General features: G+C 33.2%; 1 protein-coding gene across 2 annotated transcripts in view; it reads right to left on the reverse strand.

Annotated features, from left to right (window-relative positions):
- LOC129748529 (uncharacterized) overlaps positions 1-26,219 on the reverse strand; it is a 443,948-nt gene that overhangs the window by 132,588 nt on the left and 285,141 nt on the right. For both annotated transcript variants that reach the window (XM_055743186.1, XM_055743192.1), the window contains 2 exons: positions 8,795-9,042; positions 4,487-4,726 (listed from right to left, as the gene is read on the reverse strand). In XM_055743186.1, the coding sequence (XP_055599161.1) occupies positions 4,487-4,726; positions 8,795-9,042 (488 nt within the window). The remainder of the gene's footprint in view (positions 1-4,486; positions 4,727-8,794; positions 9,043-26,219) is intronic.

A 26,219-nucleotide genomic window follows, 5' to 3' on the forward strand; every position in this document is an offset into this window, starting at 1 on the left:
AAACAGGATAGGGGAGGAAAGTGTTCCCAGGCGCAGCGATGATGTATCAACAGAATATCCCGGCCGGCATACACTTTTTGCATTGTAAATTGTCCCATCGGATCCATTTCGGATGAAATGGAAAAATTGGAGAATGGGTTACTGCAAAGAACAAAAAGAATAAAACAGGAGAAAAAAATCCAATTTCCCATGTGAGAAGCATCCGTTGTTGAAGTGCAGCTACAATGCTCCCAAAAAAAAACTGAATCCCTAACGCTTACACCATCCGTTACAGCGCATAAGCTTATGGATGATAGTCGTCGAAGTCAACGACGTTTGTTGGCACAACAATGTTGTACCTATTGAAACAAGGAAAATGTCGGCGATTCTGTTTCGATGGTTTTTCCGAGTCACATAAAAAAAATGAACCATCAACCATGAAAAGAAAACCAAACAAGGTTGGTAACTGATTTGAAGAGTTTAAAAGACATTTTCTGACGGTCGCCATGTACACTCCCAATCATTTTCCCTAACTGAATTATAATTCAATGCCCAATAAAATTTCTCCAATATACTGAGCCGATGTCCGTGAGTTCGAGCCCATGAGAAAAGATCGATCACAGTTGTACCGGATAAGTTTTTCAATTTTGACAATTTTGGCAATTTTGACAATTTTGATATTTTTTACCTAGGTCAGGCAAATAGAAATTTTGCTGCAGCATTTTTGCAGCATTTTATACTTTTCGACAAAAAAATGAACACTTTTTGAAAAGATTTTTAATCGTTTCTGATAAAAATTCGTACCGCAACCAAACAAAATCAACAAAGCTGTTTTTCATAGATGAGGCATGCTGAGTTTGGTGAAACTTGTAAACTAATTTAATGCAAAACTCTCTCAACGACTTGAAAACTGTTTCAAGAATGGTCATTCTAATGAAACAAAATTTGATGCTTGCTCACTGGTCGGTGATTTAATCAGATCAATTTGACATTTGAGCGCCTTTTTGTTTTTTTCTTCTGTTTTCCACCCCTGGGTTTTGACAATTTTGACTACAAGGATTATAATTATTAATGTTGACTGTCTGTGTATGGTCCCGATACTGTACAAGTATCAATTGAGACATGATTTAGTTTTGTTTTCAGAAATCTCACATAACCTGTGAGTTTTGAAACCGGAAACCTAGTTTTGAACTAACCATCCCCCCTTACTCAAAGTTTTAAGAATTCTCATCCTCGAATCAAACACTTTGAACAGCTATTTTTGTTCTCTGTATAATTAGATTTTTTCCAGTAATGAATCCGGGATGGTACACTCAATTTTTTTTGTGCTATATGGACCTTTCATTGTGATGGAGCTGTTAGGAAAACCCACTCGAAATTAAATCCTTCAAAAGATTTGCACTCCCAGAGATGGCTGGATGTAGCTAGTCCTTTGGCAAACAAACTAGAACGAACGAACGAACGAGATCACATTAACATATACACATTCTAGCACACATACCAGTCAGGCACACATACACGGACACACTCACAGCACTCCACGGAATGAAACATCACCCATTATGGTTCATCATTTTCACGGTTCGTAGCCTCGGTTAAAAGGCGGCGGGAATGCTGCAGCTCGGCTTTTTCAATATGTTCATGTATGCACAGTGTGTTCATAAAAGTTGTTTAAAAGAAAAAATAAACGGACCTAATTCATTTTTTTTCAGAAACGATAAATTGCCTTTTTTTTTTATTTATTTAAGGGCAAAATTGAAATATTTGTTGAAAGAGTCTCTGTTCACAGCAATCTTTGTGTTTAAAATTTTTAATTTTGATTTTTTTGCCTCCAAGCATAAAATATTTGGACAATTTTGACAATTTTGACAATTTTGGCAATTTTGACAATTTTGACAATTTTGACAATATCGACAATTTTGACAATTTTGACAATTTTGACAATTTTGACAATTTTGACAATTTTGACAATTTGGACAATTTTGACAATTTTGACAATTTTGACAATTTTGACAATTTTGAAAATTTTGACAATTTTGACAATTTTGACAATTTTGACAATTTTGACAATTTTGACAACTCTGACAATTTTGACAATTTACAATTTTGACAATTTTGACAATTTTGACAATTTTGACAATTTGACAATTTTTACAATTTTGACAGTTTTGACAGTTTTGACAATTTTGACAATTTTGACAATTTTGACAATTTTGACAATTTTGACAATTTTGACAATTTTGACAATTTTGACAATTTTGACAATTTTGACAATTTTGACAATTTTGACAATTTTGACAATTTTGACAATTTTGACAATTTTGACAATTTTGACAATTTTGACAATTTTGACAATTTTGACAATTTTGACAATTTTGACAATTTTGACAATTTTGACAATTTTGACAATTTTGACAATTTTGACAATTTTGACAATTTTGACAATTTTGACAATTTTGACAATTTTGACAATTTTGACAATTTTGACAATTTTGACAATTTTGACAATTTTGACAATTTTGACAATTTTGACAATTTTGACAATTTTGACAATTTTGACAATTTTGACAATTTTGACAATTTTGACAATTTTGACAATTTTGACAATTTTGACAATTTTGACAATTTTGACAATTTTGACAATTTTGACAATTTTGACAATTTTGACAATTTTGACAATTTTGACAATTTTGACAATTTTGACAATTTTGACAATTTTGACAATTTTGACAATTTTGACAATTTTGACAATTTTGACAATTTTGACAATTTTGACCATTTCGACTATTTTGATAATTTTGACAATTTTGACAATTTTGACAATTTTGACAATTTTGACAATTTTGACAATTTTGACAATTTTGACAATTTTGACAATTTTGACAATTTTGACAATTTTGACAATTTTGACAATTTCGACAATCTTGACAATTTTGACAATTTTGACAAGTCCGAAATCAAGGTCCAGACATGAATCCAGAACTTGGATCTGGTATCAGAATGCGAAATTAGGGTTCAAATTCCAGGATCAGTATCAAGTTTTATCAAGTTTTCCGAATTTTTATCGGACTCGGGATGAAAATTAAAGAGCCAGGACTCAAGATCAGGATCAAATATCCAGAAATTTGGATCAAGATGCTGATATGAGACCAGAATCAGCATAAATATCCGGGATAAGGATTGGCAATCAGAATTCGAGATTAAGATTCACGGTCACAATCTGACATAAAAGTTGTGGGATAAGGATTCAACTATCCGATATCACTTATAAAATTGGGAAAAAATTTTTTAGGGAAGAAGGGGAGAATTTGTATGAGAAAATGATCTTAAGCCTAGTACAAGATCTCATGCCAAATTTGGGTCAGATCGGATCACAAGAAGGGGTAGCTCAACGAGCCTGAAGTTTGTTTGGGATTTTGAGACATTTTGTTCGGGAGAAACATGAAAAGACAGTTTTTCTTCAATAGCTTTGGTTCCTTTCGGCCGATTTCTTTTGAATATGATTTTTCTTAAAGCCTAATTTATGAAAAATATTTCAACCGAAGACTGCATTATGATAAGATTCAAGATAAAGATGTTAAACTTAATTGAAAAAAAAAATCGATAAGCAGAAATTTATCAATAATCAATTCAGCATTTCAAATTTGCAAAAAAAATCAAACTTTAATTTGTGAAATTTCAAACTTTTAAATATTTTTTTATACTGTTACATAGATTTTTTATTAAAATTATCGGGAAAGGCATAGAGATAACAAATTCAATATTTGAAGAAAAGTTCTTCTTTGTACCCGTTAAAATAAGGATTTTTTAAAACTATTTTTCATCAACTGCTGCTACGAAACACACCGTGTATGGTGACTGCCAGCCAGAATGCCGCTGTCATATTCTTTTGGCCTATTTGGCCCAGTAACTCCAGCACTTGCCCCATTCATATCGCAAATCGTCCCCCGCGTTGTTTGACTTGGAATGTCAATGTTTGTTTATATGAAAGGGTATTCCTCAAATTTAGAGATTTTTTTTTGTTGAAGAAATTTTTTAAAACAACATTTAAAAAATAGTCTGACTAACTTCCAAAACCACTCAGACGCCATCTAAAAACTCGGTGCTCTTCTGCAGAATTTTCGTAACCGCCAAATGATGACGGTTTTCCTAAATAGGAAGCTCAAAACCGACAGCTTTCGCGGCGGCCTGAGTTTAATATCCTCTATTCATCCCCCCTTACTCGCTCAACTCGCTGTCTGCGTTCGTTCTAAGCTAGTAGGGAGGAATGCTTTCAGACTGGTGCTTTGATGATCTCCGACCGGATGCACTTTTTGTTGTCTCTACGAAATCTCATTTGAGGTTGAATGGAAATTCAGTTATCCCGACAAAAAAAGGGCAGCCACTCATTGAAAGTTTTGGTCCCCCATTTCATTGAGGTGCCCCCGGCTTTTATGGTTGGAATTAAATTTAGTTTTCCCTTCGAGAGTCAGTGGTGTCAATACGATATCAATTCGGTTCTACTTACATCCAGCAGAAACATCAGGCTGGCCCGTTTGTACAGGTTGGCCTCGCACATGGCCAGTATGACGTGGTCCAGCGAGGAAAGGCCGGATTCCGGATCCGTGGGGGAATCCAGCTGGCTCAACATGTGCCCAATATCCGGTAAACGGACATTTGTTTCCGGAAATTGCTGCTGAGGCCGATGGTTGATCGCGAACGATGATATCGTCTTCTGGAGCGTGGCCCCGAGGGAGTAGATCCACATCTGTTGGAGAAAAATTTATAAATAAAAGTCCATTTGTAAATATCAAAAACTTAGTTCTTAGTTTTCTAATTTTATTCAGAGTTGAGAGACTGTTGAGTTTCAGATACCAATAATAAGATTTTATTTTCTTTTTATAAGAAATTTTCATTCAATGCACAGGACAACATTTTTTAATTTCTAGACAAAAATATTAAATTTTGAAAAATTTGATTGCCGGGTTTTGTTAGGTCGGATTTTGTCCGTATTAATTCACTTTTTTTGCTAAATCTAAAAAAATCTCTAAGCTCTGGATTCTGAAATTATAAAGAAGCTTAAAAACGTCCCTTTTGATGTCGATTGGCATCGTTCCTCTCAAATGAAGCTACATGTCTGGAATCGATAGATCAAGGGATGATTCATGGATGCTTTTTTTTCTCTCCAGTCAGACAGATAAGAAACCCAGTCCGGTTAAATTAAGTTGATTTCTGCCAACCATATATCTCAAACACTGCCCATTAGCATATCAGCTTTGAAACAAATTGACGTACATACGTAAATGGGCATCAGTTTCAAATTGAGTCGCACCCAATCGGATTTTCTGTATCAACAAAATTGAAACTTGCCATCTGAGAAATGTGTTGAAGTACAGGGGGAACATTTCTAAAATGAAATGTTATGCACCCCACATTCATGTTCCATTATAGGAACTCCTCTTTTCAAAGGACACACATACAACGAACGGGATCACAGACACGCACGCTGCACAGTCTAGGAATGGCCATAGCCTCCCAAACCAACGAAATCAGATGCAAATGGGAATCTGACAACCATTTGGCGCGTTTTGGCTTTTCTCGTTTTACATTAAGGTCCCTGTGATGGAGCTCATGGTATCAACTGAATTCGCATTCGTATCCTTTTTCTTTGCAACTACCCATCTACAGTTGAGAGACACAAATTGAAACCAGATTGACATTAATATCGTTTGGGGTCCTGTCTGGATCTGCGATTTGTGCACTTGTGCAGTTTTCTGATCAAGTGGATTCTTGTTGGAGTAGTTACTGACTCAGTGTACGATTTTTTTTAAAAATGAATAATATTAGAGAAAATTCTTTAATTCAAAGTTTAAAAAACCCTTTAAGACAAAAAAAAAAGAAAATTTTACACGCCAAAAAATTAATGAATGACATGTTTTAGATCCAATAATGCATGATAACTTAAATAAAACCAGGGTGAAAAGTAATGCGCAGACTGACGGACCCCAAAACATGGCTGACAAGTCTCGGGCCATCTGTAGAGTTTCGAGGGGACTCTCTAGAGTTTTTGGGGGGACTGTCTAGAAATCCTGTGGGGACTCTCTAGAGTTCCTGAGAAGACTCTCTAGAGTTCCTGAAAAGACTCTCCAGAGTTCTTGGGAGGACTCTCTAGAGTACCTGAGGAGACACTCTAGAGTTCCTGAGGGGAGTCTTGAGGATCCTGAGAAAAATCTCTATAGTTCCTGAACGTAATCTCTAGAGATCTTGAGGGTTCTCTCAAGAGTTCCTGAGGGGACTCTCTAGAGTTCCTGAGGGGACTCTCTAGAGTTCCTGAGGGGACTCTCTAGAGTTCCTGAGGGGACTCTCTAGAGTTCCTGAGGGGACTCTCTAGAGTTCCTGAGGGGACTCTCTAGAGTTCCTGAGGGGACTCTCTAGAGTTCCTGAGGGGACTCTCTAGAGTTCCTGAGGGGACTCTCTAGAGTTCCTGAGGGGACTCTCTAGAGTTCCTGAGGGGACTCTCTAGAGTTCCTGAGGGGACTCTCTAGAGTTCCTGAGGGGACTCTCTAGAGTTCCTGAGGGGACTCTCTAGAGTTCCTGAGGGGACTCTCTAGAGTTCCTGAGGGGACTCTCTAGAGTTCCTGAGGGGACTCTCTAGAGTTCCTGAGGGGACTCTCTAGAGTTCCTGAGGGGACTCTCTAGAGTTCCTGAGGGGACTCTCTAGAGTTCCTGAGGGGACTCTCTAGAGTTCCTGAGGGGACTCTCTAGAGTTCCTGAGGGGACTCTCTAGAGTTCCTGAGGGGACTCTAGAGTTCCTGAGGGGACTCTCTAGAGTTCCTGAGGGGACTCTCTAGAGTTCCTGAGGGGACTCTCTAGAGTTCCTGAGGGGACTCTCTAGAGTTCCTGAGGGGACTCTCTAGAGTTCCTGAGGGGACTCTCTAGAGTTCCTGAGGGGACTCTCTAGAGTTCCTGAGGGGACTCTCTAGAGTTCCTGAGGGGACTCTCTAGAGTTCCTGAGGGGACTCTCTAGAGTTCCTGAGGGGACTCTCTAGAGTTCCTGAGGGGACTCTCTAGAGTTCCTGAGGGGACTCTCTAGAGTTCCTGAGGGGACTCTCTAGAGTTCCTGAGGGACTCTCTAGAGTTCCTGAGGGGACTCTCTAGAGTTCCTGAGGGGACTCTCTAGAGTTCCTGAGGGGACTCTCTAGAGTTCCTGAGGGGACTCTCTAGAGTTCCTGAGGGACTCTCTAGAGTTCCTGAGGGGACTCTCTAGAGTTCCTGAGGGGACTCTCTAGAGTTCCTGAGGGGACTCTCTAGAGTTCCTGAGGGGACTCTCTAGAGTTCCTGAGGGGACTCTCTAGAGTTCCTGAGGGGACTCTCTAGAGTTCCTGAGGGGACTCTCTAGAGTTCCTGAGGGGACTCTCTAGAGTTCCTGAGGGGACTCTCTAGAGTTCCTGAGGGGACTCTCTAGAGTTCCTGAGGGGACTCTCTAGAGTTAGTTCCTGAGGGGACTCTCTAGAGTTCCTGAGGGGACTCTCTAGAGTTCCTGAGGGGACTCTCTAGAGTTCCTGAGGGGACTCTCTAGAGTTCCTGAGGGGACTCTCTAGAGTTCCTGAGGGGACTCTCTAGAGTTCCTGAGGGGACTCTCTAGAGTTCCTGAGGGGACTCTCTAGAGTTCCTGAGGGGACTCTCTAGAGTTCCTGAGGGGACTCTCTAGAGTTCCTGAGGGGACTCTCTAGAGTTCCTGAGGGGACTCTCTAGAGTTCCTGAGGGGACTCTCTAGAGTTCCTGAGGGGACTCTCTAGAGTTCCTGAGGGGACTCTCTAGAGTTCCTGAGGGGACTCTCTAGAGTTCCTGAGGGGACTCTCTAGAGTTCCTGAGGGGACTCTCTAGAGTTCCTGAGGGGACTCTCTAGAGTTCCTGAGGGGACTCTCTAGAGTTCCTGAGGAGACTCTCTAGAGTTCCTGAGGGGACTCTCTAGAGTTCCTGAGGGGACTCTCTAGAGTTCCTGAGGGGACTCTCTAGAGTTCCTGAGGGGACTCTCTAGAGTTCCTGAGGGGACTCTCTAGAGTTCCTGAGGGGACTCTCTAGAGTTCCTGAGGGGACTCTCTAGAGTTCCTGAGGGGACTCTCTAGAGTTCCTGAGGGGACTCTCTAGAGTTCCTGAGGGGACTCTCTAGAGTTCCTGAGGGGACTCTCTAGAGTTCCTGAGGGGACTCTCTAGAGTTCCTGAGGGGACTCTCTAGAGTTCCTGAGGGGACTCTCTAGAGTTCCTGAGGGGACTCTCTAGAGTTCCTGAGGGGACTCTCTAGAGTTCCTGAGGGGACTCTCTAGAGTTCCTGAGGGGACTCTCTAGAGTTCCTGAGGGGACTCTCTAAAGTTCCTGAGGGGACTCTCTAGAGTTCCTGAGGGGACTCTCTAGAGTTCCTGAGGGGACTCTCTAGAGTTCCTGAGGGGACTCTCTAGAGTTCCTGAGGGGACTCTCTAGAGTTCCTGAGGGGACTCTCTAGAGTTCCTGAGGGGACTCTCTAGAGTTCCTGAGGGGACTCTCTAGAGTTCCTGAGGGGACTCTCTAAAGTTCCTGAGGGAACTCTCTAGAATTTTTTTGGCAACTCAAATTCTAGCTATGAATCTTTTCACCTGAATAACTCAGCACGTGCCCGTTTATCGATTGGGAAGCAAAAGCGAAGCTTTCCAATGTTTGTGTAGATTGCGTTATTTCTTCTTAGAATCAGTTAATCGGGCATTTGCGCCGATTTGGTTCTCATTAATCAAAATTTGGCTTGCGGAAGCAAGAAAGACTATACCAACTATTGCACACAGCTATACAAGACGACACCTACCTTCTCGACGTCCGATTCGGAGAAATTGATTTTCTTCCCCAGACAGTTGATGTACTCCGGCGAGAGGAAGGCCTTCTGCTGCCCGGAAAGTGCTGGCTGGGAGTCTGCTGCTTTCGGGAGTGGTCCCCCATGTCCATTTCCGCCTGCAGCCGCCGCCGATACGATGCCGAATACGACCCGACCCCGGGACGTGATTTGCAATCCGGTGGGCGTAATCAGCGGTCGCACTTTGCCAATCGAGGGGGTGTCTGTGGAGAAGAATCGGGAGAGAGAACGATAAAATTAATCTTCTGTTTAAATGTCTTGGTTTGTTTCGCCGAAGGACGCCGAATTCTGTGAGCAACTGAGACGATGACGACCAATGGCGTTGGAATGGAATGTCCTGGATTTCGTTTCCGGGTGCAGAACAGCTTCGAGGCGCTGCTGTTAAGAAATTGAAAGTGGCAGATTTGAGACTCGATTCCGAATTTGTTGGGCCCACTTCAAACGATTTTATGTGCTTCCACCCACCCACAAGGATCAGAGATTTTGGTGGAATGGACGAATGAAGCAAAACCAAAAAAAAAAACGACCCGAAAGAAAGATGGTATTTAAATTAGGCCGTGAACCGTTACTCTTAAATCGCCTGTTTTTTGGTAGGACATTGGATGTCAGTGGGTGGAAGAAACGCGTTATGGATGAATGATTTGATGCTCGTTAACAGGGCTCATTCTGTTAATGGCGTCCGTCTTGGCGGTGCGGCACAAGCAGTGTTTTAATTCAGGAGAGATCGATGAAACGGTTTTAATGACTTGCGAAATTAAGTATCATTTGTTGGGCCAAGTAAAGCGCGAACAGATTTACAGCTCTTGCGTCAGCAAAGGGAAATATACTTTGTGACGGTAACGTAGAATTCAGAAGAGTGGAACAATTATACCAAACTCTGAACTTTCATAAGCTTTGGTTTGAAAAAAAAAAATCGAAAAGTTTAAATTGTTTATTTAGCCTGAAACATTTCACTTTTTGATGTTATACCTAAAAAATCTGGATCCTATTGTTTTTGGTGAGAACCTGAAAAAATAAGTAGCTCTGAAAGAAAATTTGCTCATTTAATTTAACTTTCTTGAGGAGATCTACTGTTTCCTCAAGGCTACTTCAAGGAATCATAGAAAAGAGCAAAAAAGTAGCCCTCTAGCAAGCTCATACTTAACCATGTCAGCTTCAGGGAAGTTCACCCACATACGCCTACAAACATACTGACCGGAAGTTCAAAATTATGATGGCCGTCTTCAGACTGAAGGAAAAATTGTTTGACATTGACAAAAAAAACAATGGAAAATTTAAAAAAAAATCCTTTACGACTAAAATAGAAACGAAACTGAAAAAAGTAAAAAAAAACACTACCAGTTTCACTACGATTTAGGTTTGTCGGTTTCTGGAGCATATTGTCCCAGTTTTCCTTTTTTCTCTTGTATGGTTTTTGACAATACGGAGGGATTGTGAAATACACTCTAAGGTAGAGTGTCTTATTGCGGTCTAAATCCTTAAAAGTTTAAGTTCTAGTTTTTGGAACAATATAACTTATCAAACACAAATTCTTAAATTGTATGTCATTTGAGTAGCATTGGAACTTTCTAACACACTCTGAAAAATAAACTTAAGACGGAGCAGACCAGGAATGGTTCAACATTTCTTTATGACCTACTCTCCCGTTCTTGCTATGGCAACTGTTTGGGATGGATTCATCTTGCGAGTTGTGATTGGCGGTAATGTTGGATCCGGTTTTCCGACAGAAGCCACTACTTGCTGCTATTTTTAGGTCTAGGTTTTAGAGAGTCAAAACAAGCAAAAGAGTATTGTAATCCGATGAAAATCGCGATTTACACAAGTTCCGAAAAATCTTTTAGGATAAACATTTTTAAGTTTTTCAGATTCTTCAATAGACTGTTTCAAAGTTTTTAAGATCAAAGAATAAATAAAAAAAGGCAAACGAAAATTAATCAATTTCAATCAGTTTTCAGAAGCTTTCAAATGCACAAAAATTGTGAATTTTATAGGCACGCAGTGTGGATAATCTTTTAAATTTTTATTTTCAAATTCTTTAAAATCTTCGAAATTCTTTAAATTCTTAAAATTCTTAAACTTTTAAAAATTCTTAAAACTCCTAAAATTCTTTAAATTTTAAAAATTCTAAAAAATTCTAAAAATTCTTAAACTTCTTGAATTTTTAAAAAATTTTAACATTCTTAAAATTCCTCAAATTCTTAAAATACTTAAATTTCTTAAAATTCTTTAAATTCATAAAATTCTTTAAATACTTAAAATTCCTAAAATTCTTGAAATTCTTTAAATTCTTAAAATTTTTAATATTCTTCAAATTCTAAAAATTCTTAAAATTCTTAAAATTTTTAAAATTTTTAAAATTTTAAAAACTTTTAAAATTTTTAAAATTTTTAAAATTCTTAAAATTCTTAAAATTCTTAAAATTCCTAATATTCTTAAAATTCTAAAATTTATTAAAATTTTAAAAATTTTAAAATTTTTAAAATTCTTTAAATTCTTGAAATTTTTAATATTCTTAAGATTCCAAAGATCCTTAAGATTCTAAAAATTCGTAAAATTCCTAAAATTATTAAAAAACCTCGAATTATAATAAAACTAATAGTCAAAATTCTTAAAATCTTATAATTTTTAAATACCTTAGAATTCTTCAAAATTTTTAAATTATAAAAATTCTTAATATTCTAAACATTCTTCAAATTAGTAACATTTTTATAATTCTTGAAATTCTTAAAATACATAAATTTATTAAAACTCTTAAAATTCTTAAAATTCTTAAAATTCCTAAAATTCTTAAAATTCTTAAAATTTTTAAAATTCTTAAAATTCTTAAAATTCTTAAAATTCTTAAAATTCTTAAAATTCTTATGATTCTTATAATTCTTAAAATTCTTAAAATTCTTAAAATTCTAAAAATTCTAAAAATTCTAAAAATTCTTAAAATTCTTAAAATTCATAAAATTCTTCAGATTCTTAAAATTCTTAAAATTCTGAAAATTCTGAAAAATCCTTGAATTCTTAAAATTCTTCACATTTTTAAAATTCTTGAAATTTTTAAAAATCTTTAAATTCTTAAAATTTTGAAAACTCTTAAAATTCTTAAAATTCTAAAAAAATTTAAATTTAAAAACTCTTTAAATTCTCAAAATTCTTAAAATTTAATAAAATCTAGTTTTTTTTTAAATTTTCAAAATTCTTTGCATTTTCAAAGAATTTTGAAATTTTTTAAATTCTTAAAATTTTCCAATTCTTCTAAATTTTTGAAATATTTTTTTTCACCAAATTTGTTAATTTTTTCAAATGCTTAAAATTTCTCAAATTCTTTGAATTTTTCAACTTTTTCAAATGCCTCCAATTTTTCGAAAAAAAAAAATCAAATTATTTAAATTCTTTATTTTTTTAAAGCTGTGAAATTCTTTAAATTCATTTAATTTTTCAAATTTCTCAAACTGTTCAAATAATTCAAATTGTTCAAATTGTTCAATTTGTTCAAATTGATAAAAAAAAATTGGAATTGCTAAAATTGTTCAAATTGTTCAAATTGTTCAAATTGTTCAAATTGTTCAAATTGTTCAAATTGTTCAAAATGTTCAAATTGTTCAAAATGTTCAAATAGTTCAAATTCATTAAATCCTTTCGATTCTTCAAGTTCTCTAAATTTTGAATAACCTTCAATTCTTCAAATTCTTCAAAATCAATAAATGCCTGAAACTTTTTAGTTTATTTTTTATATTTTTTTAAATTCAAAAAAATTCCAAATTTTTCAAATTTTCAAATTTTTGGAATTTTTGAAATTACTGATATTTAATTTATTCCTCAAGTTCAAATTCTTCACATTCCTAAAATAGTTCAGAAAATTTTTATTTTTAAATTTGTAAAACATTCAAAATTTTTGAATTCTTCAAATTCTTAAAATTCCATAAATTCTTCATATTTTTCAAATTTTTCAAATTCTTAAAATTCTTAAAATTCTTTAAATTCTTCAAATTCTTCTCATTCTTCAAATTCTTCAAATTCTTCAAATTCTTCAAATTCTTCAAATTCTTCAAATTCTTCAAATTCTTCAAAATCTTCAAATTCTTCAAATTCTTCAAATTTTTCAAATTCATCAAACTCTTCAAATTCTTCAAGTTCTTCAAATTCTTCAAATTCTTCAAATTATTCAATTTCTTCAAATTCTTCAAATTCTTCAATTTCTTCAAATTCTTCAAATTCTTTAAATTCTTAAAGTTCATCAAATTCTTCAAATTCTTCACATTCTTAATATTTTTCAAATTCTTCAATTTATTCAAATTCTTCAATTACTTCAAATTCTTCAAATTCTTCAAATTCTTAAAACTCATAAGTTCTTTAAATTCTAAAAATTCATAACTTCTTGAAATTTCAATATTCTTAAAATCCAAAAATTCCTAAATTCTTTAAATTTTTAAAAATATTGAAATTCCTCAAAATTAAAAATTTTTCAAATTGTTACAGTTCCTAAACTTCCCAAAACTCTTAAAGTTAATAATTCTTAAAACTTTGAAAATTCTGAAAATTCTTAAAATCCCAAAACTCTCAAGTTCTTCAGAATTTCTTTTTTGATTAAATTTGTTTAAGTTTTCAAATGCTTCAATTTCCTCGAATTCTTGGAATCTTTCAACTTCTTCAAATGCTTAATTTTATTTTCAAATTCTTAAAATTCTTCCAATTCTTGAAATTCCTCAAATTCTTCAATTTTTTTATTTTTCGAAGATCTTTTTATTTTAACTGAAGCATTTTTTTTTAAATTGAGTCATACATAGCGGGAATATGAACAAAATAAATAATGTGAACCAAATTGCGTTTTTTTCCTGTTTTAGGGACTAGAAAGTATATTTTTCTGTATTTTTTCTGTAAACATTTTTTCTACACATGTTTGAATTTTTAAGGAATAGTATAAAAAAATGTAAGGGTCTTATTCGGAAATCTCAGTTTGTCTGAAAATTCTAAGTTTTGAGATTCAAGAAAGACAAAAATCTGCTATTTTGGTATGGAATTCTTTTTTTGTTGGAATATGTTTATTAAAGAGATTTTCATGGAACCAATTTTCCTGCTTTTACAATTAAAAACTTCAAACCCTTTTTAAACGAATATTATCTTAGGTGAATAGTTTGGGACAACACTCGCGAAACCAAGGCAAGAGCGAAGAAAAACCAAAAGAAATCCATCGTTGCTAAAAGTATTCTTACAATTTTTGCGGTGGCAACGAACGGAAGCAGAAACCCCTCAAACCCTTTTCTCTAGTCTCGTACTTCTACCCGTAGTAGGAGGCTGCTGAGGATTCCAGTTTTATGATAGAAAAGTCAAAGCCCCCGCCCCTCTGTTATTCATGGCGTGGATGAACGGAGATGAGAGCGACAATGATGCTGACGTAGTTATTATGTGTGCAGCGTTCATTCAGAGTCGCTCGCTCTTCGGTGGGTTTTTCCACGTTTTTCCTATCCAAGTCGTTTGTTCATTGTTGTTGGTTTTGGGGAGGGAAGGGGGGATGGGTTGGTGTTTGGGCAAAAAAAGCAAAAGATTCGCTGCGACCCCCCTTAACCATCTTCCAGGACCATTATTCGGGATGAATGGCGGGGCAGGCAAGCAGCCATCTAGCAGGAAAGTCAATGTCATAGATAGAGAACAAACTATAGGTGGATTTACAGCTGCCACAGATTTCTCCTCATAAGACCCCCCCCCCCCCCCTACGATTTTGCTGGAGGATTCAGGGATCGGCAACTGATTGGTTAAATTTCGCTATCTTTTTGTTAGTTTTTTTGTGTTAAATTACGTACAATGCGTGTTATTTTCGTGTAGTTTTACAGTCGTTTTGGTGTCATTTTTGTTTGTTTGATTTTTGTGTCAATTTGATATTATTTTTGAGTTTTTTTTTGTAATATTTTTGATTTATTTTTGTGTAATGTCTATGTCGTTTTTGTATCATATTTGTGCCATTTTTGTATCATGTTTGCATTAATTTTGTGTCATTTTTATGTCATATTTGTATTACTTCTGTGTTATTTTCAAGTTCTTTTTAGTGGAAACTTTTTGTAAGTTTTTTTGTTCATTTATGTTTTTTTCTAAGAAATTTTTGTGCCATTTTTGTATCTTTTTTTGTGGTTGTTATATCAGTTGTGTGTCATTTTTTAAAAGTCATTTCTGTTTCTTTTTTGTGCCATTTTGGTGTCATTTTGGTGTTTGTTTTTGTATCATTTTTGCGACATTTTGATGTCGTTTTTGCATAATTTATATGTCATTTTCAAAAGTTTTTGTAACATTTTTATGGTTTTTTTTTTGTGCCAATTTAATGCCAAATTGCGAAATTTAATGCGCCTTTTTGCGAAATTTGTGTGTTATTTTGGAATCTTTTCGTGTGATCTTATATCAGTTCAGTGTTTTTATACAGTCTTTTCTATTTCGTTTTTGTGCCATTTTTGTGCCATTTTTGTTCCTTATTGATTCGTTTTGTGTAATTTTTCTGAAAATTTTGTGTTAATCATGTGCCATTATTTTGTATTTTTTTTCGTTACGGTTTTTTTTTTCAAATTTGATCAGTGATGAACTTTTTGTTCCTTTCTGTGTCATTTTGTATCATTTTTCTGAAACGTTTGTGTTATTTATGTAACTTTTGTGTGATTTTTATATAAGTTGTTAATTTTTTTAAAAGTCATTTCTGTTTCTTTTTTGTGCCATTTTGGTGTCATTTTCGTTCTTTTTCGTTTTATTTTGTGGATTTTTTTTTGAAACTTTTGTGATGATTATTTGCCGTTTTGTGTTTTTTTTTTAAGATATTTTTTTTTTAATTCCTATCAGTTATGAATCTTTTTCAGTTATGATTAAATTAATTTTGTTCCATTTTAGATTTTTTGTGAAAATTTTAATGTGTCATTTTTGTATCATTTTTGTGTTATTTTTCCGACATTTTAATGTCATTTTTGTATAAATTTTATATCATTTTCAATCATTTTTGTGACATTTTTGTGTTAATTTTTTCGTGCCAATTTGTGTCATTTTTGTGTGTCAATTAAATGTCAATAATGTTTCTTTTTGCGAAATTTGTGTGCGATTTCGGAGTCTTTTTGTGTGATTTGTCATATCTGTTTCGTTTTGGTTCCATTTTTGTGTCATTTTTGTTCCTTCTTGATTCCTTTTGTGTAATTTTCTGAAAATTTTGTGTAAACGATGTGCCATTTTTTTGACATTTTTTTCGTTTTGATAATTTAAAAAAAAAATTTATCAGTTATGAATCTTTTTATGTAAGGTTTTTTTTTGTTTCAGTTGTTGTGTCAATTGTTATGTGTCATTTTTGTGTTATTTTTATCACATTTTTGCTAAAATGTTTACCTTATTTTGATACCTTTTGGAACATTTCAATTTTGTATCATCTTTTAGTCGTTTTTATGTGCTTATTTTGTGTCATTTTAGTTTTTTGTGTGTGTTTATTTATTTTGTTCATATGTGTTACTTTTTGTGTCATTTTCATAGAAGTTCTATGTATTTTTTTCGGTTCTATTCAGTTTCATTTTTGTGCTATATTTGTGTCATTTTGTTCCTTTCTTTGTCATCTTTCAGAAACTGTTGTGCTATTTATGTGCCATTTTTGTCGCTTTAGTTGGTTTTTCTTGGTAAATTTTTTGATTCATTTAAGATTCTTTTTGAGTTTGTTGTGAGTTATTTTTGTCACAGAGAACAGACGTACAAGCTCGAACAAAAAATCTTCAAAAAAGTGTATAAAATTTCAATTGCAGACATCCAAAAAATATGTTGAAAATTGACATTAAACAGTGGCATCTATTGTGCCGTTCAAAAGTTACAAATCAAATTTTCAAGTGTACAGTTTTCGAAAAGGCGTAATCGTGTATGAACTCATAATTAGACTAATGGCGCAGGAAATTTTACACAAGTTTCGTTGGCTATCTTGTACGTCTTTTCTCTGTGTTTTGGTTTCATTAATGTGAACCTTTTGTGTCAATTTAATATCTTTTTGTGCAAATTAATATCGTTTTGTGTCAATTTTGTTTCTTTTGTTTCGTTTTTGTATCACTTTTATTTTAGTTATGTGTCATTTTTTAAGTCATGTCTGTGTTTTTGTGTCAATTTACTTTCTATTTGAGATGTTTTTGAGTAATTTTGATCATTTTTCTGAATATGTTGTATTATCCACGTTTCTTGTCTTTGTCGTTTTCTGTCATTCTTTGGCCCCATTTATAGTTTATATCATTTTTGTGGCCGCTTTCTGTCATTTTTGTATCATTCTTCTCAATATTGTAGTTTTTGTGTCGTTGTTGTATCATTTTTGTTCCATTTTCGTGTCATTATCGAGTCATTTTGGTGTCATTTTTATGTCATTTCAGGATCTCTTTTGTGTGTTTTTCGTGTAATTTTGGTAATTTTTGCGAGTTAAGTTTGTGTCATTTAAGGGTAATTTTTTAATTTTTGTAATTTGGTGATTTTTTTTTTCATTTTTGTATTTTTGTAGTTTTTGTGATTTTTGTATTTATTTATTTTTTTTGTCATATTTGAAGTTTTTTAATTTAAGGATTTTTTGTTCTTTTTTGTAATTTCAAGAGTTTTTGTTATTTTTGTAATTTATGTCATTTTTGTTTAATTTTAATTTTTGTAATTTTTGCAATCTTTGTAATTTTGCAATTTTTTAAAATATGAAATTTTTGTAATTTTTTTCAATTTTTTTAACTTTCTGAAATTTTTGTAATTTTTGTCTTTTTTGTATTTTTTTTTGTAATTTTCGTAGATTTTGTAATTTTCGTAATTTTTGAATTTTTTTAAATTTTTGTTATTTTTGTATTTTTTGTCACTTTTGTCATATTTGTCATTTTGTATTTTTTTTTTGTAATCCACGTAATTTTCGTAATTTTTGAAATTTTTGTCATTTTTGTAATTTTTGTCATTTTTGTAATTTTTGTCATTTTTGTCATTTTTGTCATTTTTGTCATTTTTGTCATTTTTGTCATTTTTGTCATTTTTGTCATTTTTGTCATTTTTGTCATTTTTGTCATTTTTGTCATTTTTGTCATTTTTGTCATTTTTGTCATTTTTGTCATTTTTTTCATTTTTGTCATTTTTGTCATTTTTGTCATTTTTGTTATTTTTGTCATTTTTGTCATTTTTGTCATTTTTGTCATTTTTGTCATTTTTGTCATTTTTGTCATTTTTGTCATTTTTGTCATTTTTGTCATTTTTGTCATTTTTGTCATTTTTGTCATTTTTGTCATTTTTGTCATTTTTGTCATTTTTGTCATTTTTGTCATTTTTGTCATTTTTGTCATTTTTGTCATTTTTGTCATTTTTGTCATTTTTGTCATTTTTGTCATTTTTGTCATTTTTGTCATTTTTGTCATGTTTGTCATTTTTGTCATTTTTGTCATTTTTGTCATTTTTGTCATTTTTGTCATTTTTGTCATTTTTGTCATTTTTGTCATTTTTGTATTTTGTCATTTTTGTCATTTTTGTCATTTTTGTCATTTTTGTCATTTATGTCATTTTTGTCATTTTTGTCATTTTTGTCATTTTTGTCATTTTTGTCATTTTTGTCATTTTTGTCATTTTTGTCATTTTTGTAATTTTTGTCATTTTTGTCATTTTTGTCATTTTTGTCATTTTTGTCATTTTTGTCATTTTTGTCATTTTTGTCATTTTTGTCATTTTTGTCATTTTTGTCATTTTTGACATTTTTGTCAATTTCATCGTTTTTTTGATTTCTGATATTTTGGTTTCATCATTTTCTTTTTTTTTTCTTAAAGTTGCCGACCCCTTTTTTTGGTAAATGTGAACCCTGCTTTTCCTGATTTGTTTTTTTTTTCGTGCTTCGTTTCATTTCACATTGTGACGTTGTCACAGCTGATGAAAATAAAGAGATAAAAAAATTACCCCAGAGTGATAATAATGTGACGAATGAGGAAGTAACCGGTGATGAAAGGCGCATAAACCTCGGCATGAAATGCCTTCACGTGATGCCGACTGATGCTGACTTTGTGGGGGATGTGAGCAATTTGCCACTAATGAAGATGTGTCAAGGTGAGTATTTCATTTTCAGTCAGACATTCATTCTGTCTCAGCCAGTGGTGGTGGAATTTTCATTTTAGGGTCGCGTACGATTCCAGGACATCTGGCCGGGTGAATACCGTCCGGAGGAAAACGCTAAAGGAGAAATCTTTCGTTTCTATGAAACGTGGGTGAATGAAAAAACCGCGATGAAGGTTTTTTTTGCATTCGTTTTCCTTTTTTATTCAGGTCGTTTGGAATAGCAACATTCCGATTCATAGCCCAAGAGTCACCTTTCTGAATGAGTTCAAGGCCCATTTCTTTGCGATTACTTTGCAAATGGTCCTTGGTATCGAAACATTTAAATGTTATGATTTTTTTTTCGCAAATACCACGTCAAAGATCTAAATGATCATCATTTATAAGTCACGTCAAAACGTTGAAGTCTGTTCGATATTCTTGTTTCAAAATGCTGGAGAAACTCACGTATACAAATTACACTGTCTTGGAATGATTCTATTCAGAAGAATCGATGAAATCAAAATTCAATTTCAACTATTTCTTACCCAACTGGATTAATAATTCTTTTAAAGACAGTTTGTCAAAGAAAAAAAATAGGAAAGCAAATCTTTTTAATGTCAGACTGAATATTTTCAAACACTTAGTGAAGAATTTTCACAAGGATAACGCAAAAAATCCCTTTTGTGCTTCTAGGCTTTTTCTCGGTACAGAAACACGGGGAAGAAAAAAGGATTATTCCTGCAAATCGGAGAGTAGCTGTTGGCCAAGATGAACGTGGGTGCCTATTTTTTAATCAAGAAATTCCTCCTACTGACTGACGGAGTGACTGGGCACAGCGCATTTCAAGAAGAGCCCGGTTAACGGTCAACAGAAAGTAGGTAAGAGGTGCTTTATTCACCGGTCAGTGTCTTCCCGAAGGCGCATATTTGTTTTGCCGTTCCATACAGTCAGATGGAACCCGGAAAGGGGGGATGAACTTGAGGTTGGAATGCTAATGGAAACCCCAAACTGTCTCCCCTCCAGGATCAAGGATGTCAGCAGCTTGCTGCTTTCGGAAAGGATAATTGGACAAGCCTGATGTTGGTTTGTGCCCAGGAAAATAAAAATTCCGTTTTGCCTTCTTCTACGGCTGACAGTGACACATTGTGATGAATTCGGTGCATGGATTTTCCGAATGGATGTATTGTCTGGCTGGACATCAAGCAGCCTTTTACTTATGATTTGCTTCTGAAAATCATTGATAAGGTTGCCACTCGGATATTTCGATAATTTCTGAGAATTCTCATTAATCCCATTGAAAGTTTAATTAAATTGTTTTTCAGTTTGGCTTGGATAATTTCTTTGTTTAAATTTAAAAAAAAAACCAAGCTGAATCCAATAAAAAATCAGATGAGAGCCAGGAAAAAGATTTAAGCTAAGTATAATGTGAATTGGTGTTTCGATTTATATTCAGTTCATATTTCATTTTTGTTGCTCAATCAACCACATTTTGAAATTTAATTTCTACCTTAGGATAGATAGATCTTATTTGCATATGTTAATTTAGAAATTGGAGTTTTCATTATTATAACTTCACTTTCCGTTAATTTTTTTCTGTTAGACCTTCAAACTTAAATAACATCAAATACATTTTATATAAACAATCCATCATTGAGTTAAGCTTAGAATTTTGTAGAAAGTCTTTGTTCGATGAATTAAATTGAAATTAAATTTTTCAAAGAGACGACCCATCCAAAGTTGAAGAACTCAGTAATAAAGACAAAAAAGACGAATCATTTGAACTGTTCCTGATGAACGAATAACCACTGCCGAAGTGGACGAAACTACTAATTCATTGATCAATTCAGGGCCGGATTAAGCCGACGGAGGCCCGGGGAAATTTTAGTGCGGGGCTCTCAATTTTACTTTCATTTTATTTAAAGTTATAACTGTAGTAGTTTGCAAAAAAAAATCAAGTTTATTTATTCTAAATACAACTTTATTCTTGCATAATAAAATACAAATTTTAATTGCAGATCGTTCATTTTAGCTCCAGAGATCAATCCTGATTAAATACTCATCCTCACAATAATGTTTCGGTTCAAAAAGTCAAAGTCAAAATTAAAATCAAAATTTACTTTTAGAAATATACTTGTGACCCACAAAAATACTATTCGAATTCAAGTCTCAAATTATTGTGCAGAATAAAAATTTAAAAAAGCAAGTGACTTCAGCATTTAAAATTTAAAATTTGAATTAGAAAATCTCAGTTGAAAATCAGAAAACTAATCGAAAATTTGTTCTGATAAAGATTCAAAATCTAAAGTTATGCCATAAATTGTTATCCGTTTTTTAAAACAAAATTCAGCATTGAAGAGCAGACTCTCAATTGGATCGAAGGAATGAGGCAAATTACAAATTTATACCATAGAAAGTCGACAAAATTACAGGAAAAATGAGGAATAGTGAACATGATTCATATATCACAGTTCAAATCAAATTCAGTTAAAGGTTAAAATAGAAATAAAAATAAAACAGTATTCAACAATTAAGACTTTCAAATAAAAATCTATTGCCATAGCTAAGTTCAGTCTTTCAGATAAGAATTCAAAATCAGTCTATAATTTTAAAAACTAAATCAAACCCCTCATTAGAAGATTGGATTATGATTGGATAATTTGAATGAAGAGCATTTTTTTGCCATTTCTTTTGTAGAAACGTCTCAAACTTTTAAAATTATGAGCATTGTAATATCCAATTAAAACATTGATTGTGTCTCTGAGAAAACGAGAAGAAGAATACTTCGAATCTCGGAAACGAATGTTGGCAGATTGATATTTGAAAATTTAAATAAAAAAGATTTTTTTTCGTTATTTGTTATCAGATTTTTAGAAATCAAGCACCGTACTAGAAATAGGATTATTCATAAATTGCAGTTTGGAAACTGTGAAATTTGCAATTTATCACATAATAGGGAAAACAAAATATTTGTTCGATCTCAACTGTTTAAGTCGCCCTGTTAGGAATGCCGCCTTAATGTATACTAGCCATCTGAACAGTATGTCCACCGTTGCCATAACGATGCCAGTTCATTCTTTTGTGATATTTATGTACATTTGAAGCGGGAAAAGTTTTAGTTAAAAATGAAGATAAAATAAAATTACTTTTTAGTATCATTCATTCCCGAAACAAGTTGTTTTTTTCCTGGTCCGTTATCCGTGTTTAGAATCCTCTAGAAATATTGCAAACACTAAAAGTTATTATCTAACAAGAAATCAAAGTAATTTTGATCAAAATCACCTAAGTTAACCCTACAATAATCAGCTTAATTGACCTTACCATACTTGTCTTCTGTTCTTAACCCGAGTTTTGAAACGAAATATATTTTCTTTACAGTTCAATAAAGATTTTTTAATTTTTAATTCTTTGTTAAAATATTTTTTTTTTCAACAATTCATTAAAAATTTTTTTTGCATCATAACTCCAATGTTCACATCACAGAACTTGGTAATCACGATCTCAATTCAGAATTCTGATTGCAAAAATTAAAAAAAAAATGAACAATAAACTTTTACTGTATCGGGGCTTCTTATCAGCATATGATAGATTAAGATGAAAAAAAAAAACGAATGTTACATTAGACTGAGCCGATTTCAAGTCATGTCATCAAGTCACTAATTTCTCAAACCCCGGGGTCGAAAAAACTTCGTATTGGTTTAATAACTCATTCATGATTTTCGCAGAATTTTCAAAGGTAAAATTTACATGAATCAACTTGAACTTTTTTGTATGTTTCGGAAAGTTGAATATTTTGTTCTGAAAAATCAACCTAATTTTTGTTTCTTTTGTGAATCCAAGCTTACTTATGGTTTTTGTTCCATTTTTAGTTGAATTGATTGATTTGCATCGCCATGACATACCGCAAAAGAATTATTGCTGTTCAATTGCTGATAACTTTTTTGATAAAAATGAAACGAAGCTACAATCTTGGACAAAGTTGTTAAGCAGAAATTTTGGATTTTTTTTTAATTGGCACAAAAAGGTAGTGAGGTTAAATTTTCAAAATAAAATATTCTTTTTTCCCATACAAACCTAAAAGTTTAAATCTCATGTTATCGTTACTTGAAAATTCTGCCACAAATCATGGATGTGTTTGGAACTAAAACGAAGCTTTTTAGACCCCAACGTTTTAGAAATTAAAAAATGACCCTAATTGGACCATCAGCCCTCAGACCCTCTTTCAATTTAGAAGCACCCAATGATTTTTTTAGCCAAGGAATTTCAATTTTGAAATTAATATTAAAGAACAAAAACGGAAAAATGAAGAAAAATAATGGTTTTTAAATTAATGATAATACAATAAAAATCGTAGACAAACAAGCATTAGAAAACATTCATTGTTTTTTTTTTTTCATAGCGTAGAAAATTTGTTATTCACAATTTAAGAGTTTAAATCGGTTGAAACTCGAATTAAACTGTGTTGATTTCAAAACTCTGAACACTGATTTCAGAACCCTTAAAATTGAAGTTCATGATAAATATTTCATATATTTTTTTAGAAATCAGAGATCAGTTTTTAAATTAATGATTAAGAATAAAGCTGTACCGGATATTCGGACCGAATATTACCCAAATTTTTAATTTGTCGAATATTTAGCACACTAAACAGTTGAGCCACATATTCGAACGAAGTTGTTGCTAGTTTTGATACAAATTTAAGAATAAAAAAACTAAAAGTAAACTGAAGGTCATTTCCAATGTAAAATCGGGCGCTGAATCCGAAAATGAAATTCAAAAAAATCTCAGTAGAACCGTTTTTGAGTTATGCTCCAAATATAAAATTTCGAAAAAATTGAAAAAGGTCTTGTACTTAGATTAAAATATCTCGGACGGCATAACAGTAATTTGAAATCCCTCTTTTGCATATTGAAGGTGAATAAGTTATCTATCGATCATCTGAACACTGTTTTTGCGTTTGACCAACAGTATTGTTGATATTAGTGACTTTATGAGAAAAAAAATTATAAAAAACGCATTTTTTTAGAGATAATTTTGTTTTAACGAAAGTTTTAGACTCGATGGTAGCATTTAAAAAATCTGATTTTCTTCTGCGCTTAAATTTCAATTTAAAACAAAGATTTCAAGTGGTTATTTATCAAAATCGGTTGAAAATTGAAGAAGTTATGGCTACTTTACCATAACTGAAATTTTTGGAGTTTTTAATAATTTAACGAACCGCAGTACACTTATCATAGTATAGGAAGAATGGAACATGATAAATCTCACTCGCTCTAAGTCAAAATTATTTATTAGCTTACCAGAAGGTAACATGCCAAGTTTCAGAAAGATGTGACCATAGGGAGGGGTTACTAAAATTTTAAACGTAAATAAAATTTTGAGGTATTTTGCCCGGAAGGAACAAAAAATACTGGTTTTTCATCAATAACTTTTTTCATCACTAGCTGATTGTTTTTTTATGGTTGATTTTCTTAAAGCCTAAGTTGAGACAAATATTTCACCCGAAGACTGTAACTCGATTGGATTTGAAACAGAAAAGTTATTGCGGTTCAAAGATTGTATTTTGGTCGAAAATTGTCGTATAAAACGCAATGCGTAAAAAGTACTCATTGCGTATTGGACAAAATTTGCGGCCTTTGAACCGCAATAACTTTTCTGTTTCAAATCCAATCGAGTTACAGTCTTCGGGTGAAATATTTGTCTCAACTTAGGCTTTAAGAAAATCAACCATAAAAAACAATCAGCTAGTGATGAAAAAAGTTATTGATGAAAAACCAGTATTTTTTGTTCCTTCCGGGCAAAATACCTCAAAATTTTATTTGTTTGTTTGTTTGTTTGTTTGTTTGTTGTTTTTATTTATCATTGCAATTTAAGATACAATCTTATAAAACACTGCAATTGGTTATAACTGGGATTTTTAATTCACAAACTCTCGAACTAAACTAGGTACCTACTTTCATCTTTTCCTAATCTAACCTGGCTAAACACTCTCTCTTAAACATACCAATGTTGATAACCATTTTGATTTCATCAGGTAACTGGTTCCAGTAGACAATGCCTCGTACAAACAGTGTGCCATTGTAGTGGGAAGTAAAGTTTCTTGGAATTACCAACTTTCTTACACGATTACTTCGGAAGGGAATAAGTTTCTGGTAGAGATAATCAGGTGTCGCTGTTGTATATATCTTTTGAATCATTATGTTTGTACGGTGTTTGAAGAATTCGTAAAACGAGCAGCCTATGAAACTCTTATGATGGCGGCTCATCCTGGCGTAACGATCTAGCTTGAAAATCCATCTGATACAATGATTGATTGCGATACGTAATCGATCCATCGCCATAGCTGACGCATTTAACAAAAACTCAGATCCAAAGGTTAGGTGTGGTAAAATTAGAGTTTTAGCTATTTTTAATTTCAAATGCGGTGGAAGCATGCTTGCCGATAATTTCAATTGGCGTAGGATTGCATAAATTTTTCCACATTGTGCGTTGACTTGGTGGTCCCACTCCAGGTTACTTTGGAAAATGATTCCAAGATTGCATACTTTATCGACATACAAAACATTAGCTGATCCTAGAGTAATGACCGGTAGGTCAGAAATCGTTCTGTTACGAGTGATGACCATAACGTTAGATTTCGAAGCATTGATTGGAAGCATATTTCTATCAGACCAAACTTGTATGCACATCAAATCGTCATTCAGCTGTCGGGCCATTTCTTCAAGTGAGCTGGTAGAGGAGCAGAGGTAAAGTTGGACATCATCAGCGAACATGTGTATTTGACAGTGTTTAATGATTTCTGGCAAATCGTTGATAAACAAGCAAAACAGCAAAGGGCCCAAAACTGAACCCTGCGGTACTCCCGAGATAACCGGAACAGGATCTGAACAAATTCCATCAATACACACAACTTGTGTTCTGCCAGACAAATAGGACTGAATCAAATTCACAGCCATGCCAGAAAAGTTAAACTTCGAAGATAGTTTCCGCAGTAGTTTGACATGTGAAACCCGGTCGAAAGCTTTGGAAAAATCGATCATCATTAGAAATGCAGTACCTTTCTTGTCAACAGTAGCATGAATATCGTCGTGTACTTTTAGTAGTGCTGTAGTCGTACTATGACCGGATCTAAATCCCGATTGATTGCAGTTAAGTAGATTCGTTGCGTTCAAATAATTGTTAATTTGGCGTTTCACAATTTTTTCGAACATCTTCGATAATGTACATAAAATGCTGATTGGACGAAGATTGTTCAAATCCAAGCTTTTCCCTTTTTTACGAATAGGAAGTATTTTCGCCATTTTCCAGGCTCTAGGGAATTTTGAAGTTGATATAATTAAGTTGAAGATAAACGTGATCGGAT

This window comes from Uranotaenia lowii, chromosome 1 (assembly GCF_029784155.1).
Source record: "Uranotaenia lowii strain MFRU-FL chromosome 1, ASM2978415v1, whole genome shotgun sequence".
In the NCBI taxonomy this organism is placed as follows: Eukaryota; Metazoa; Arthropoda; class Insecta; order Diptera; family Culicidae; genus Uranotaenia; species Uranotaenia lowii.